This window comes from Podarcis muralis, chromosome 16, assembly GCF_964188315.1.
Source record: "Podarcis muralis chromosome 16, rPodMur119.hap1.1, whole genome shotgun sequence".
Lineage (NCBI taxonomy): Eukaryota > Metazoa > Chordata > Lepidosauria > Squamata > Lacertidae > Podarcis > Podarcis muralis.
The window spans coordinates 14860199-14875961 of record NC_135670.1 but is presented as its reverse complement, the minus strand read 5'-3'; the positions used below and the strand labels follow the sequence as shown (position 1 = coordinate 14875961).

Here is a 15763-nt window from a genome sequence, read left to right as displayed (position 1 = left end):
TCTACTTGCACCCGAGGGTGCTTTCGAACTGCTAGGTTGCTAGGCGCTGGGACCGAGCAACGGGAGCGCACCCCGCCACGGGGATTCGAACCACCGACCATGTGATCGGCAAGTCCTAGGCGCTGAGGTTTTACCCACAGCGCCACCCGCGTCCCTTTTCCAGGTCTAGATTGGCCTAAAACACCACACCAAAGGCTCCCAATTTAAAATTTAACCAAGTCAGATCCATTAATTCCACACATCCACTGGGGAGTAAAATACCACAATTTAATATCAAACCCTTACGTTAAATAGCAATTTTCTTTTCAAGTTTGGGTTTTCTCCCCTCTGTTCTCAGACAATAAATTCCAGCTTTAGCAATTAAAAACCACAGAGATATTGGCATCCTGGGAAGGAAAGTTCTTGGCATCCAAGTTAAGCGGAGTTGCGGTCAGCCCTGATGGTCCACAGTTGTGATTCTGATGGGGAGTCTCTTCTGGGCTTCAAAGGCAGCAAAGAAGGGCCCCCAAAACACACACAAACCTCCCTTGAAGTGACTCGTGCAGCCTTCCTCTGCTGCCAAGGCAAGCTGAATCAGCATGCCTGGCAGGAGGACCACAGCAGCAGCACTCAGTAGTCATTCAGCCAACCTACCGCCAGGGCAGGACACCCACAAGACGTGGCCCAGCTGGGGCTTCACCACCTGCCTCAGAGTGAACATCCATGCTACTAAAAGAAGGCCAAAACCCCAGACAGTACATTAAATGTGTGGCTGCACTTTAAAGTGAACAGCTGAGGATCAGGATCCTTTCCCCCAGCCATCCTGCCACACCATCCTCCAGGCAGCTATTTACCCTGCGAGAGAAGCTGCTATTCCCTCAAGAAGTGGCTGGGGACCATTTTCATCAGGGCTGTGGTTCATGGGGAAAAGATTCAGGCCTCCTCCTCCTTGCATTCCAGATAGCAACTATAGGTAAGGCCATGACATGCTGGACGAAAGACACCCCACATAACATGACATGCAAGTTTGCATTTAATTTGTTTGATTACACCCCCTTAAAAAAAAAAACAGGCCATCAAGCAATGCAAGAAGCAGACATTTATCATACTGTCTGGTTTGGCCCCCATAGTGTAAACTTTCTCAAAACTGGCTTGCATTGCATTCTCTCTAAAGGCTCCTGGGAACTGTAGTTTTTTGCAAAGGTGCTGATTCCACTAGAGATTCCACAGCCCCTTTCACAGTCCTCCATGGGGATTAATTACAGTGATGGTCAGAACTGGCCTGGAGCACCTGAGAGGCTCTGTTGAGCGATGAGCTCAGGTGCCACCTAAGCCACCACTGTCTCACCCAAAAAAACAACCGTCCATGCAGGGAGGCAGTTACTCTCCCTACCTAGTCAATCAAAAAGCATGACACCCAACCACACACACACACACGCCAAACCCCCATAGACACCCCATCTCTTTCATTATCATCACTCAACCCTGCCCATCTTCAGCATCTATCCACTCAGCTGTCCAGCCACAAAACAAATGTTGCCAGAATCTCAAAGTGCCCTGAAAGACCTTTAAATTAAAGCTCAAGTGCTAAGGGAAGGGGGGTGCGCTCCCCCACCCAACAAACGATTGTCTTCACACGGCAGCAGATTTTGGCGTCCCTCCGCAGCATCACGGGAGCGCAACTCCTAAAGGGAAGAAGGGAAGCATTCAAGCAGGCACAAGGTGTCAGCCAGGAAAGATTGCAAATTCTTCCAAATGGCTAGTGGTCAAATTATTGCAAAAGTTTCTCAGGAGTTGCTGGCCCAAGTCAGGAGGAAAGAGCTCCTCCCATCCTTGTGCACAGCAGGTTCTCAGGAAGACGAGGGCGACGGGCGAAGAGCATTTCCGGAGCCAAACCGAGGTTGCGTCCAGTGTATGCGGCAGCAGAGTGGGGGCTCTTCTGATTTCCAACCCGTCTTTGCCACACACACACAGGCTGGCAATCATCTCTGCCATCAGCAGGCATGGCTTGCAGCCCTGTGTCTCCAACAATAGTGCATCCCCACAAGGCTGAGCTGGCCACCTCCCAGAGGCTGGAGGCTTTGGAAGGAGGTCGTCAGTAGCTGCTCTCGTGACCCGTCAGGATGTAGAGGTTGCTCTGCGCTGTGGGGTTGTCTGTAGGGGTGCTCTCCAGGATGATGTCTCTGGCAGGGAGGAGAGAGAGGAGGCAAGAGGATGAGCAGCACAGCCCATGTACAAGCATGTGCCAGGCAGGCAATGGAAGGGCTGGCACAGCCAGGGCACTGGCAAGAAGTACGCGGGTGGCGCTGTGGGTTAAACCACAGAGCCTAGGACTTGCCGATCAGAAAGTCGGTGGTTCGAACCTCCGTGACAGGGTGACCTCCAATTGCTCGGTCCCTGCTCCTGCCAACCTAGAGGTTCAAAAGCACGTCAAAGTGCAAGTAGATAAATAGGTACCACTCCGGCGGGAAGGTAAACGGCATTTCCGTGCGCTGCTCTGGTTTGCCAGATGCGCCACATGACCCGTGCACCACATGACGCGGAAGCTGTACGCCGGCTCCCTCGGCCAATAAAGCGAGATGAGCGCCACAACCCCTGAGTCGGTCACGACTGGACCTAATGGTCAGGGGTCCCTTTACCTTTACCTATACCTTTACCCCAGGAACAGGCAGGGACTTTGCTGCCCTTTGAGAGGGAAGGTGGGATAGAAATTTTAAAAATATTTTTAAAAGGCACAGGGAGGAAGGAAAGCTTTCAGTGCACTCCAGTTGAGAAACCGGCCCCATTTGCTTGCAACGCTAGGTGGTTTTAGCTGTTCTTTTATCTGTGAGCCTCCTGTCATGGAAAAGGTGGTTTATAAATAAATATATAACAACCACCACGCTGAACAGGGAAATGCCCTTACCATGCATCTCTGAGTATTGGGCTTCCCTGCTCTGCAGCCTCCTTTCCTCCCTCATCTGCAGTGAACAGGAGGATGAGGAGGACTCCAGCAGAGCTGAGTCTTCCTTTTTGCAAAATCCTGGCTTGTCATTCCATTTGAACCAGAGATTGTGGATAAAAGCAAACGCCAGCCGTGGTCCATACAAGCCAAGACAACGTCCAACCATGCGTTGTTTGACGAAACCAGAGCTTGTTTCCAACCACAACCTGCGGTTCAAACAGAACGACAGGAGGCTGCAAAACTAAACTCTGCTGGAGTCCTGGCTGCACCAGAAGGAGGAAGGGAGATTTTGGTGCCCCTCCACAGAGAAAGGCTGTTCCAGCTCCTCTACAGAGCACCGGACTGCAGTTTAGTGTGGCTCATAAGCACACCCACTCAGCCAAAAAGCAATGTACAGTGGTGCCTCGCAAGACGAAAATAATCCGTTCTGCGAGTCTCTTCGTCTAGCAGTTTTTTTGTCTTGCAAAGCAACCCTATTAGCGGATTAGCGCTATTAGCGGTTTAGCGGCTTAGCGACTATTAAAGGCTTAGCGGCTAAAAGGCTATTAGCGGCTTAGCGGCTATTAGCGGCTTAGCGGCTAAAAGGCTATTAGCGGCTTAGCAGCTATTAAAGGCTTAGCGGCTTAGTGGCTAAAAGGCTATTAGCGGCTTAGAAAAAGGGGGGGGGGAGCGAAAAAAATCGCAAGACTCGCAAGACGTTTCCGTCTTGCGAAGCAAGCCCATAGGGAAAATCGTCTTGCGAAGCGCATCGAAAAACGGAAAACCCTTTCGTCTAGCGGGTTTTTCGTCTTGCGAGGTATTCGTCTTGCGGGGCACCACTGTATGTGGATCGGAGGTGACACTGAATTCCATGTAACATGGCAACAGGAAGGTGGGAAATGGAGAAATGTTGAGGTTTCCTCCTCAGAGGCATTTCCTCACCTGTGAGCTCCCAAGACCCGGAACACTCTGGACTCATCCGTCACCTCCTGCGTCACCTGTTACAGAAGGAAGGGACAGCTGAGTGGGAAATCCCCATGTCAGATGCCACATTTCTCAAACCCATAATACCCTTTAACTTCTCAAAAAAGGAAAAAGAATTAACCCACTGCTCCTATTAATTACCTCACATTTTCTACTCTGTTAATGATGATGATTAAAATTAACTGTATTTATATCCCACCCATCTTCCAAGGAGCTCAGGGTTGCTGCACATAATCCCCAGCCCACCACTTTATCCTCACAACCACCTCCTATGAGAACTCAAAGCCATCCAAGTGGGTTTCATGGCCGAGTGAGGATTTGAACCCAGGCCTGCCCATCTCTAGTCCAATAAACCACTAAGCCACGCAGCAGAAAGGCACCACTTAAACCATGAAAGGAGAGTGCAGTGGAGGTCAGAGACAGGAAGATGCCTTATGCTGAGTCAGACTGTTTGTCCATTCAGCTCAGTCTGGTCCCACACCAGCAGCATTCCAGGGTTTGACCTGGGATGTGTTGCATGCAAAGGAAATGCTCTGCCACTGAGCTAAGGACCCTCCTGAATGGGTAGGTATGTTAGGATTTCTATCTATCCGAGCTGCCCCAGCGAGTGGTACTGTTGTAATGTGTTTTGTATATACATCATGTGAGTGTCTGAGAGTGTGTGAGACAGGAAGTCTTACTGTTGGAAGTCAGTTTCACTTCTGAAAGTGTTGCTGTTCTGTACTGGTGCTCAAAGAGCACAGACATGCTGATGGATTCTCTGTACATATAGACTGCAAAATAAAGTAGTTTTAGAACTACGATTGACTCTTTCTTCTGCAATGACATGCCAGAAGAAGGGCGTGCTCCTCTCAGGAGGGAGGGGTCGCTTATCCCCGGTCTCTCTGGACTGAGGGTAATTTACAGTCAGGGAGGACCACCGGAGAGACGCCCAGGAGTCTTGGGAAGTTGGCGGCCTTCCCGGGCGTGTTTCCAACAGGGTATACATAGAATTGGAAGGGACCACAAGGATCATCTAGTGCAACCCCCTGCAATGCAGGAATCTTTGGTCCAATGTGGGGCTCAAACCCACAACCCTGAGGTTAAGAGTCTGATGCTCTACCCACTGAGCTATCCCCTGTACGTCAAATGTCACAGACGGAAGGCACACAGTCCAGGAAAAACAGCACCTCACCACCCCCACCGCCCAATGGAGCTTAACTCATGTTTTCTCTGATGGTCCTGTTGTCAGGCTGGTGGTTCAATGCCCACAGGCCCCTCTGCCCCAGGCTGGCCGGACTCACCTCACTGGATTCCAGGCTTCGGCCTTGCATGCCATGTTTCCAGAAGGCCAGGACACTGTCCTGAAGGCACACTGCAAGAATGGGGAGACAACAAGTAAGCAAACAGCCCCCCCCCCCGTCAGAGGTTGGCTGTCATAGCAAGAGCCTCTTAACTCAGGAATCAGGAACCCCACCTCCCAAATCCGATACAGTGGTACGTCTGGTTGCAAACGGAATCCGTTCCGGAGGCCCATTCACAACCTGAAAGGAACGCAACCAACGTCTGCGTGTGCGCGGGTTGCGATTCACCACTTCTGCACATGCATGTGACGTCATTTTGCACGTCTGCGCATAAGCGAGCGGAGGAACCCAGAAGTAACCCTTTCCGGTACTTCCGGGTCTCCACAGGACGCAACCTGAAAACGCTCAACCTAAAGCAAACGTAACATGAGGTATGACTGCACTGCCAGAGGGAAGGCACTCGAGGATCCATGACCCGTTTGGGAGGCCTCAAACCCCACCTGACACACCCCACCCAGGGACCCTCACCTACCAATGGTCTCGATAGGGAAGTGGAACGTGAGCTCTGGAGGAAGGGCTCCCTGAGGGGCGCCGTGGAGGTTCACCACCCTCACACAACCTGTGGGAACGAGAGAAGGAGGGGCAGCGTTGGCCAAAGGGCAAAGAGGCAAGCGAGGGGAGGGGCAGGCAGACCGCGGGGAGGCCAAGGCCAAGGGAGCAGGTCAAACTGGGGAAAGACTTACGCTCAAAACACACCAGGACAGTGTCTCGGTCCATCTGCGTCACGTGGCTGGCCATGACCAAGGGCCGACCTGCAAGGAGAGAAGCATGGGAGGCTAGTCTAGGGCTGGCCCTGGCAGCAGGGGCGGGGGAAGCTGGGGGCCACATTCAGAGGAATGGGAGGTGGAGCAAGAGGGCCGAGATGTCAGTGGGAAAAGAGGAGGTGGTTGGCATGCAGACTGCCTCAGGCTCAGTCGCTGGTGAAATCTCCTTACAGGACAGGGAATGTCCCCAGTATGAAACCATGAAGAGCCACTGATGGAGCAATGGATCTGACTCACCATAAGGCGGTTTCCTACGTCCCTTTTTTTTTTTTTTTGCCAATTATTTCTTATTGCTTTTCAAAATATTTAATGAATTTAACATCACATTAATTCAAATTCAGTACAAATTTAAAAGTGACTTCCCACCCTGCCATCTTGATGGTTCACTTCCCACCCTCGTTAGCTGCTCAATATTAAATACATTTCTAAATTCCATTTCAAAAACGATACTTTAGCATTTTATCTTTGATTCCCCCCCCCTTCAATTTTCTTCCTCTTTATTACCCATCGGCTGTTCATTTCTAGACTTTTGCTTAACTATAACATATTCCCTAATGTCAAGAAGAGCTACTCTTCACTTTGTCAGCCCACAAATCCTTACTTTTAAATCAGTAATCCCCCCATTAAAATAAATCTCTCCTGCTATTTTCCATAACCCAACATTTGACTGGTCCTAATAAACACAGAGGGACGCGGGTGGCGCTGTGAGTAAAACCTCAGCGCCTAGGACTTGCCGATCGTCAGGTCGGCGGTTCGAATCCCCGCGGCGGGGTGCGCTCCCGTTGCTCGGTCCCAGCGCCTGCCAACCTAGCAGTTCGAAAGCACCCCTGGGTGCAAATAGATAAATAGAGACCGCTTTCTAGCAGGAAGGTAAACGGCGTTTCTGTGTGCTGCGCTGGCTCGCCAGATGCAGCTTGTCACGCTGGCCACGTGACCCGGAAGTGTCTGCGGACAGCGCTGGCTCCCGGCCTCTAGAGTGAGATGAGCGCACAACCCTAGAGTCTGGCAAGACTGGCCCATACGGGCAGGGGTACCTTTACCTTTTACCTTTAATAAACACAGACTGCGTTCCTATTCAGTTCAGTCCCTTGTTTGGAACCATGAGGACTAGAATCTTATTTTATTTTTAGGGAAAGGGCAAACCAGCTCAGCAGTAGAGCATCTGCTTTGCATGCAGAAGCTCCCAAGGCTCAGTCCCCGCTGCCATCTCCTTGTAGGGCCTAAAACTTTGGACAGCTCCTGCTAGTCACTGCAGGCAATAAATAAATAAATAAATAAATAAATAATAATAATAATAATAATAATAATAATAATAATAATAATAATAAATTTTATTTATATCCCGCCCTCTCCAGCCAAAGCCGGGCTCAGGGCGGCTAACAACAATAAAACAGTACAAAAGTACAGCATAAACAACACTCTAAAATCATTCATTATAAAATTAATTAATTCAAGCCACTAGCAACCATTGGGCCAGAGCTCCGCGAAGATTGCCGAGGGAGGGAGTCAGGCTGTGCCCTGGTCAAAGGCCTGGTGGAACAGCTCTGTCTTGCAGGCCCTGCAGAAAGATGTCAGGTCCCGCAGGGCCCTGGTCTCTTGTGACAGAGTGTTCCACCAGATCAGAGCCACAGCCGAAAAAGCCCTGGCTCTAGTTGAGGCCAGCCTAACCTCTCTGTGGCCTGGGACCTTCAAGATGTTTTTATTTGAAGACCGTAAGTTTCTCTGTGGGACATACCAGGAGAGGCGGTCCCGTATGTACGGGGGTCCTAGGCCGTATAGGGCTTTAAAGGTTAAAACCAGCACCTTAAACCTAAAATTCTGAGCCAGATGGAAGATTCTCTTTATATGGCAGCTTTTGCTGGCAGCTGGGTGACCTCCTGAGCCATGGGCCTTGGCAGCTGCCGGGCAATGCAGTCTCTGGCACCAGTCCAGCCAGCTGCCATCTGGTTACTTTGCCTTTGACCACCCATGGTCAAATATGCCCCACAGAACTGAACTCTTCACATGCATCCTGGGTGATCCTGGGCCCGTCGTCATCTCTCAGCCTAACCCACCTCACAGGGTTGTTGTGAGGATAAAATGGTTGGAAGAGGAACCATGTCTGTTGCCCTGAGCTCTTTAGTGGAAAGTCAAGATTAAAAACATAATTTTATTCAACACACACAAAAATTCTACTCGTAAACTTAGTTGGGCAGGTGCCAACAGGGTCACCATGCTCGGATGAACGCTGAGGGGTATGCAGAAGTACAAAACAACTTTTTAAAGGGCCAGAGGGGGCAAACCCCATACAGCCCTGAGCGTAGTCAAAGGTTTCCAGGAGCCATTAAATGCTGAATGTGTGTTAGAAATGGAAAAGTTGGGGTTGGGGGGGGTCATTAGGCCTGCTTGAGACTCCAACATCTTCCCCTCGAAGGGGACCGCCCTGGAACCTTAGTGGCTGGAACCTTAAACAGGATCATTCCCGATAAAGGAGCCAGGATATCCTCCAACATTTGGGGTTGGGTCCATTGTAACAACAAACCACTCAGGCCTATGGGGTGCATCTGTGGCAGAGATTATTTTATTATGTGTTTATTTATTCCTGCACACCTGGCTTTTGTCCTTCGCCCTTCCTTAAGAAAAAAATAATGTAAGAAGAGTCCTGTAGGATCAGGCCAATGGGGCTCCCATCTAGTCTAGCATCCTGTTCTAACAACACCAACCAGACGCCTGTAAAGTGGACGCTCAGGTTGCAAACATGATCCGTGCGGGATGCATGTTCGCAGCCCGCAGCATTCACAACCCGCATCTGCGCAGGTTGCGATTCGGCGCATGTGCGACTGCCAAAACCTGGAAGTAACCCGTTCCGGTACTTCCGGGTTTCGGCGGTCCGTAACCCAAAAAACGCAACCTGAAGCGTCTGTAACCCGAGGTATGACTGTATTGGGAAACCCACAAGAAGGACTGAGCCCAGGAGCCGTCTGCCCTCCTGTGGGTTCCCTCCAAAGGGGAGCAGAGGGGGGAGGCCTAACAGTACTAAGCAGCAGCTCTTAAAGGGGCCGTGCCCCACCCCTCCCTGACTCCATGCCGGTTTCCCTCTCTCTTAGAATCATAGAATCATAGAGTTGGAATAGACCGCAAGGGCCATCGAGTCCAACCCCCTGCCAAGCAGGAAACACCATCAGAGCACTCCTGACATATGGTTGTCAAGCCTCTGCTTAAAGACCTCCAAAGAAGGAGACTCCACCACACTCCTTGGCAGCAAATTCCACTGTCGAACAGCTCTTACTGTCAGGAAGTTCTTCCTAATGTTTAGGTGGAATCTTCTTTCTTGTAGTTTGGATCCATTGCTCCGTGTCCGCTTCTCTGGAGCAGCAGAAAACAACCTTTCTCCCTCCTCTATGTGACATCCTTTTATATATTTGAACATGGCTATCATATCACCCCTTAACCTCCTCTTCTCCAGGCTAAACATGCCCAGCTCCCTTAGCCGTTCCTCATAAGGCGTTCCTTACCTGAAGGGCTTGAGGTGCTGAGGCCAGTGCTGAGGGAGAGGGTGCTGAAATGCAGCTCCGCCCCTGGCTGGTCAGTGCCGGTGACCCCCAAGCACACTTGTGGGTATTCCTCCGTCTCCACAACCAGCAGCTCAAAGAGGGTCAGGGGGACGGGCAGCGCCACAGAGACGTGCTGGAGAGGAGAGAGAGGATGCAGGAACCAGGTCTGACACTGCCCAACCATGCCCTCCCTCCCTGCTCCCTTGGGTGCTCTTTGGAAGGCCAGAGGGGGAGTCCCATCCTGCACCCCCATTCCTGGCCCTGCACCCACTTACCTTCAGCAGCATGAACTTCTGCAAAGGCTCGTACCACTGCAGGAGGGCCAGGCTGGAGGGGAGTGCAGCGCAGAGGAAGGTACTACCAGAGTAAGGATTTCGCACTGAAATACAGAAGAACCGGGGGGGGGGGGTGTCAACCTCCCCAAAGTCCCCCCTTCCCCCAGAAGAGCCTCCTGCTGCCTCTTTGGTCAAGGCCTCCTGCCCAGCAGCAGCTGACAGCAGAAAAGGGGTTTGCTTCTCATGGCGCCTCTCCCTGTGTCTTGAGAAAAACTAATTCAGAGTGCAATTCTCTGTCCTGTCAAGAAGAAATGCGGCAGAGCATGGTGCAGCTGAGCAGCTCAGAGACTGGGCTGCAGGCAAGGAAGTTGTTATACCATGTTGTGGGTTGAGCCTGCTGTCATGCCCTCCACACTTGGGCACATGGGCAGTGCCATTTTAGCGGTGTGTTTATCTTTCAAAATAAAAGAGCTGCGTTTTAATTTGCGCTAAAACACTACCCCGCTTGCGTTATTAACTTCAGCGAGCAAAAAGCCTTCCGGTTTAACATGTTGTGTGAAGGGCTCTCCATGTTCACGCAGGCTCCAAAAGGCTGCAAAATTGCAGCTGGTTGCATGTGACTGTTGCTGGGCCTGCAACAATGCTGCTCTGGATCTGGAAGGCACAACACCCCACAATTCCTCCAGGACATAATTTAGCCGAATTTCACTCACCTATGGTCTTGGGCTTTTCACTGGGCTTGTTTTTTAGGGGAATGCAAGTGAGTGGTGGGGAAAGCTGCAAATTTGACTGCTAAAGGGCTTCTGGGGGAGGCATTGATTACTATTTCCTCATCATGCCGTGTTTCTCATCAAATTCCGCACACCCACAAGAGTCACCCCGTTTTCTTTTTCCAATGGATGAGGAAGCCATTAATCACCCACTTCCCCCTTTCAGCATGGCTTACTCCAATTCCACCCAACTGCATTTCTCAAGAAAGCACAACACTCCAGGAGGCTGGCATAACACAGGGCTACAACGTCGCCTCCACCATGTGGGCGCAAGTGGGTTTTCATTTGTATTGGCCAGGTCATTTTTTAAACATATACAAACTGTCACACACTTCCACCCTCCCATCCCTTTGTCGATGAAATAAGACCAGAGTTTAAAAGCTGCTCCCTTTTTGGCTTTGGGGTGGGGAATACTGGTGTGACCCAAATATCAGTCAAATTTTGAATATCCAATTCTCCACTGAACATCATGGGGTTGTTGTGAGGGGAGAACGGGGAGGAAGAAAATTACACTGAGATCCAGCACGAGGGCCTTCTGGCGGTTCCCTCATGCAAGAAGCCAAGTTACAGGGAACCAGGCAGAGGGCTTTCTCGGTAGTGGCGCCCGCCCTGTGGAACGCTCTCCCACCAGATGTCAAAGAGAACAACTACTACCAGACTTTTAGAAGACATCTGAAGGCAGCCCTGTTTAGGGAAGCTTTTAATGTTTAATGGACTATTGTATTTTAATATTCTGTTGGAAGCCGCCCAGAGTGGCTAGGGAAACCCAGCCAGATGGGCGGGGTATAAATAAATTATTATTATTATTCATATGACTTCATGAGCTCCTTGGAGGAAAGCTGGGATATAAATAGAATAAAAACTGTAAGTTATCCTTTCATCTCTCTCCCTCTCCCCCTCATCTCCTCCACGTCCCCAAAACTCCTCTTTCCCTCACACAGTCACCAACTGTCATTTCCCAACAGGCCTGCCCACTCCAGAAAACTCACCTACACGGCACTTCAAGCATCCTTTGGTGTCAGCTATCTTGGCTGAGAGGGCAAACTTCCTGTCAAGAGAAAGGAACAGATTTAGGCCTGGGTGTGTGTGTGGTGGGGGGCAAATTTCACCAGGTCAGAGGCAAAGAGGAGAGGGTCCTCCCTGCCAAGTCCGTCCTTAACTGAAAAGTCTGTCTGAGACTGAGCGGGGGACCATCTTCTGTTTGCAAAGCAGGAACTCTTAATACAGAGCTATAGTCCTTCCCTCACAAAATGAAGTAAGACTCCAGTCCTCATGAGGCCCAATAAAGGAATTATTAAGCGGGAACTCAGGAAGCTGCTTTTATAGGAAATCAAACCCACTGGGTCCACCAGCCTCAATACCACTGGCATTGCCAGGTGGGGCGCTTTCAGGTGGGAGTCACCTGAAGTCACCAGGGAGGGCATTTTGGGCATCACATAGGCTGGCTTAGGAATGTACAGGCTGCCTCTTAAGCCCAGGGGCCTCCAGAAACCACAGGGTGGAGATCTGAGGCTCTGCACAGCTCCTTGCTCCCATGGGTCCTCTGCCTGCCCAACATCTTTCCCGGGACCCCACAGCCAACCCTTCCCAGCTTCAGTTCCAGTCGCAAGCGGCTCCTGGGAAGCAGCTTGGAGAAATCAGCCATACTTCCACCACTAGGATCGAACATGGGGTTGGGAGCGGGGAGAAGAGAATTTACTACTCTCCTCTCTTTGAAGTGGGGCAGGGGGCAGGGGGGGGGTCCCTCCCTCCCCGCCTCTCCCCACCTGGGGATGATTCGCTCTGTCAGCCGGTTGGTGGCGATGGAGAGGGGGACCTGCCGCTTCTGCAGCTGACGCCGCTGCTCAAAGAGACCCACAAGGTTGTGGGAAGAGAGCTGGGAGGACTTCCCTGCAAAGGCAGAAGTGGGAAAATTGGGAGGATCATTTGCCGGAGCAAAATGGAAGTTTAAGCAGGTGCCTTTATATATACAGTGGTACCTAGGGTTAAGTACTTAATTCGTTCCGGAGGTCCGTACTTAACCTGAAACTGTTCTTAAAGCATCACTTTAGCTAATAGGGCCTCCGGCTGCTGCCGTGCCGTCGGAGCCCGATTTCTGTTCTTATCCTGAAGCAAAGTTCTTAACATGAAGCACTATTTCTGGCTTAGTGGAGTGTGTAACCTGAAGCGTATGTAACCCGAGGTACCACTGTATACAGAGACCTTCTGGACTCTTCAATCCTATAGCCACACACTCAATTCCCCCTCTAAACCCAACGTGTGAAGCTCACCCCCAGTCCCCTTAAATCGACCCCGATACCTATGGGCAAGGCAAAAAGAGGGAAAATGAGGGGGGTGGTTCTAGCTCTGTCTCTGGACACTCACCAGCTAAGGTCAGTAGCACATTGTTCATACAGTAGAGCCAAGAGCACCTGTGTGGAAGGAGCTGGGGGAGGGGAGCAGGCGGGGGGTGGGGGCGGGGGGACGAATTGCACAAAGCAGGAGAGAGAGGGAGAAGTGGCGAGAGAGAGATCAGTCGCTTGTTGGGCCATCTCTGCATTTTCGTGGCATGAAACAAGTGTGTCCAAGTTAGATACAAGGAACTTAATGAAGATTGAATAGTGTTTATATATATATAGATATTTTAAAGGAGCCAGCAAAAACAATATAAAATTTCAACGATCATAAGAAAAGAGCCTGTGGGGATAAGAAACCTCAGCATCTTGAAAGACAGTCTCGTGGGCATCTCTGAGCGATGAATTAAAAGTGCCTCCTGAGTTGACCGCCACCAAATGCACCCCCCCACCTGCCCTTCTGTTGCAATCCGCGGGGGATGTCCACCTCTGGTGGTGGTCATGGTAAAGGCCCAAGCAAGGAGAGGCCAGAAGTTCCTAGTTCCCCTGGCAGGCAGGGCAAGGGTCAAGTGAGGGCTTAGCTTTGCCCCAGACCTGCCACTCCAAATTCTGAAGCTCCTTGTCCGAGTTCTCTTTCTTTCACCCCAGAGCTTTCCTCACGAAAACCAGCTCTTTAAACCTGAACCACAACAAACAGCAACTTGGGTTTTCCATGGATTGCTGTTTGCTCCAACTCAGCAGTAAAGAGCAGGTTTTTTGTGGGGGAAGCTCTGGAGCAAAAATAAGAGCATTTCGAAACAAAGCTATGAAGCACGGGTCATGCCCGGAAAGGGCAGAGGGAAGGTAGCTCTTGGCCCTTTGGAGGGAAAGCAACACAACTGCGATTCAGGACCATGGACAGCACCACTGCAGCTGAGGCCACGCATCCATGTTGCCTCAGCCAGCAGCCCCTTGACCAATGCCTTCCACTGAGCATTGGTGCTGAGCAGAGTTGTTTTTTTGCTGGCACCGCTCAATTTCTAACTTGGGTAATTTGGCATCGTTTTAATGTCAGGTGATAAGACAGGTGGGCAGGCCCAAACGTGGTCCCACGGGGCGTGTGGAAACAAGGATCCGCCCCTGCTTCCCATGGTGTCCAGAACCCTCCATCCCAGCTCCTCCCTCTTCGGGGTCCTCACCTTCTCCATCGTGTCCTCATGGAGCTCATGGAGATTGAGTGTGTAGATGCCTTCTTCAGCTCCCACCACTAGGTAGAGATCTACGGTGGGGAAGAAGAGGGGGAGGTCAGATCACCAGCTGCCAATCTCTGGTGCCAAGGTTCCACAGGAATCGTGCGGGTTCTACCTCGTGTTTCTGGGTGGATCCACGTCGTAGCCGAGTTGATTTTCAGCGGACAGCCATTGAAGACTTTGGAGAAACAGGCCCCCATCTTGGAAAAGAGAAGACACAGAAAGCTGGAGAGGGGAGCGGAGAGGGGAGCTGGAGACCCATTTCCAGGGCTCCTATACTGAGACCTACAAAGTTCCTTGGCTGTGAACCCCCTGCCCCACCCCAGTCTCCTGGCTCCAGTTTGCTGATGCATGTACCACCCTCCCCTGCCCAGTGAAGAGGACTTACGTGGACTTTTGGAGTAGGAGGCAACCCATGACACAGCAACCTCTGCAAGAGAGGAGGGGTCAAGAAGAGGTGGGGGAAGTCACCAGAGAAAGAAAGGAAGGAAGGAAGGAAGGAAGGAAGGAAGGAAGGAAGGAAGGAAGGAAGGAAGGAAGGGAGGGAGAAAAGGTGTAGTTATTTGAAGATGCCAACATATTGGGTTAACTCCAGACCCCTTCCCCTCAATAGGATTGCAACCTTCAACCCCGTACCTGTAGCAGGTGGGGCGGGGCACTTCTCATGAGAAACAGGAACGTTGGGGGTTTTTTCACAAGTGTCAAAGAGCCAATCCAGACATGTCCTGCTACTCCCCAAGCCCCACCTTTCCCTCTTACTACACCCCACAAATATTTGGAGGGGGAAACCCAGCAGCCCATCCGGCTGGCACTCTCTCCAAAGATTTTAGCCAGCTAGGTCGTGTTTCGGAAGACCATGTTTCCTCCACCAGAAACAGGCTTTAACGGTTGATTTATCTGCTCTGATCCCAGGCTTCCTTGCTTGGGAGATTTTGGGATGCTTCTGTCCCCACCTGCCCCCACTTACAGTGGCCTCTTCCTTCCTCTTCATAGTAGCCCACTCTGTGGAGAGGAGCGAGTCCACAGGCTTGGGGGAGCCTGTCCGTGAGGTATCTGAAGGATCGCTCAGATCTGCGTTGTCTGTGGGGGAAACACAAGCACTGCTGTCACACCGGCACAAATTAAAAGATTTAAGAAGGGGTCAGAAATGGAGCCCCTCTTTGCTGGATTCTACTAGCCCACCCAACTGCACAGATGCCATCCTGGATGGCTGCTAAACCCTTTCCCTGCCGAGCCCCCTCCCACTACAGTGGTACCTCGCAAGACGAATGCCTCACAAGACAAAAAACTCGCTAGACGAAAGGGTTTTTTGAGCTGCTTCGCAAGACGATTTTCCCTATGGGCTTGCTTCGCAAGACGGAAACGTCTTGCAAGTTTGTTTCCTTTTTCTTAACACCGTTAATACAGTTGCGATTTGACTTCGAGGAGCAACTCATAGAACGTGGTGTGGTAGCCTTTTTTGAGGTTTTTAAAGACTTTTGTGATTTTTGAAGCTTTTCCAAAACTTTCCCGACACCGTGCTTCGCAAGACGAAAAAAATCGCAAGACGACAAAACTCGCGGAACGAATTAATTTCGTCTTGCGAGGCACCACTGTACTCCATTTCTGTACCGGCTTGGTTTTAATTGCC

At 51.0% G+C, this 15763-nt stretch overlaps 1 protein-coding gene across 1 annotated transcript in view; it reads right to left on the bottom strand.

The window, feature by feature from the left end:
• Window positions 1-253: 253 nt before the first annotated feature.
• The window catches only part of MAP4K2 (mitogen-activated protein kinase kinase kinase kinase 2), a 39358-nt gene continuing 23848 nt past the window's right edge, over window positions 254-15763 (bottom strand). Inside the window, exons 19-32 of the mRNA XM_077920197.1 lie at window positions 15101-15213; window positions 14522-14563; window positions 14249-14333; window positions 14083-14162; window positions 12936-12996; window positions 12338-12461; window positions 11561-11619; window positions 9802-9905; window positions 9488-9659; window positions 5913-5981; window positions 5702-5788; window positions 5170-5240; window positions 3845-3900; window positions 254-2162 (exon numbers count right to left, since the gene is read on the bottom strand). Coding sequence (XP_077776323.1) covers window positions 2075-2162; window positions 3845-3900; window positions 5170-5240; window positions 5702-5788; window positions 5913-5981; window positions 9488-9659; window positions 9802-9905; window positions 11561-11619; window positions 12338-12461; window positions 12936-12996; window positions 14083-14162; window positions 14249-14333; window positions 14522-14563; window positions 15101-15213 — 1211 coding nt within the window. The 3' untranslated portion in view covers window positions 254-2074. The remainder of the gene's footprint in view (window positions 2163-3844; window positions 3901-5169; window positions 5241-5701; window positions 5789-5912; window positions 5982-9487; window positions 9660-9801; window positions 9906-11560; window positions 11620-12337; window positions 12462-12935; window positions 12997-14082; window positions 14163-14248; window positions 14334-14521; window positions 14564-15100; window positions 15214-15763) is intronic.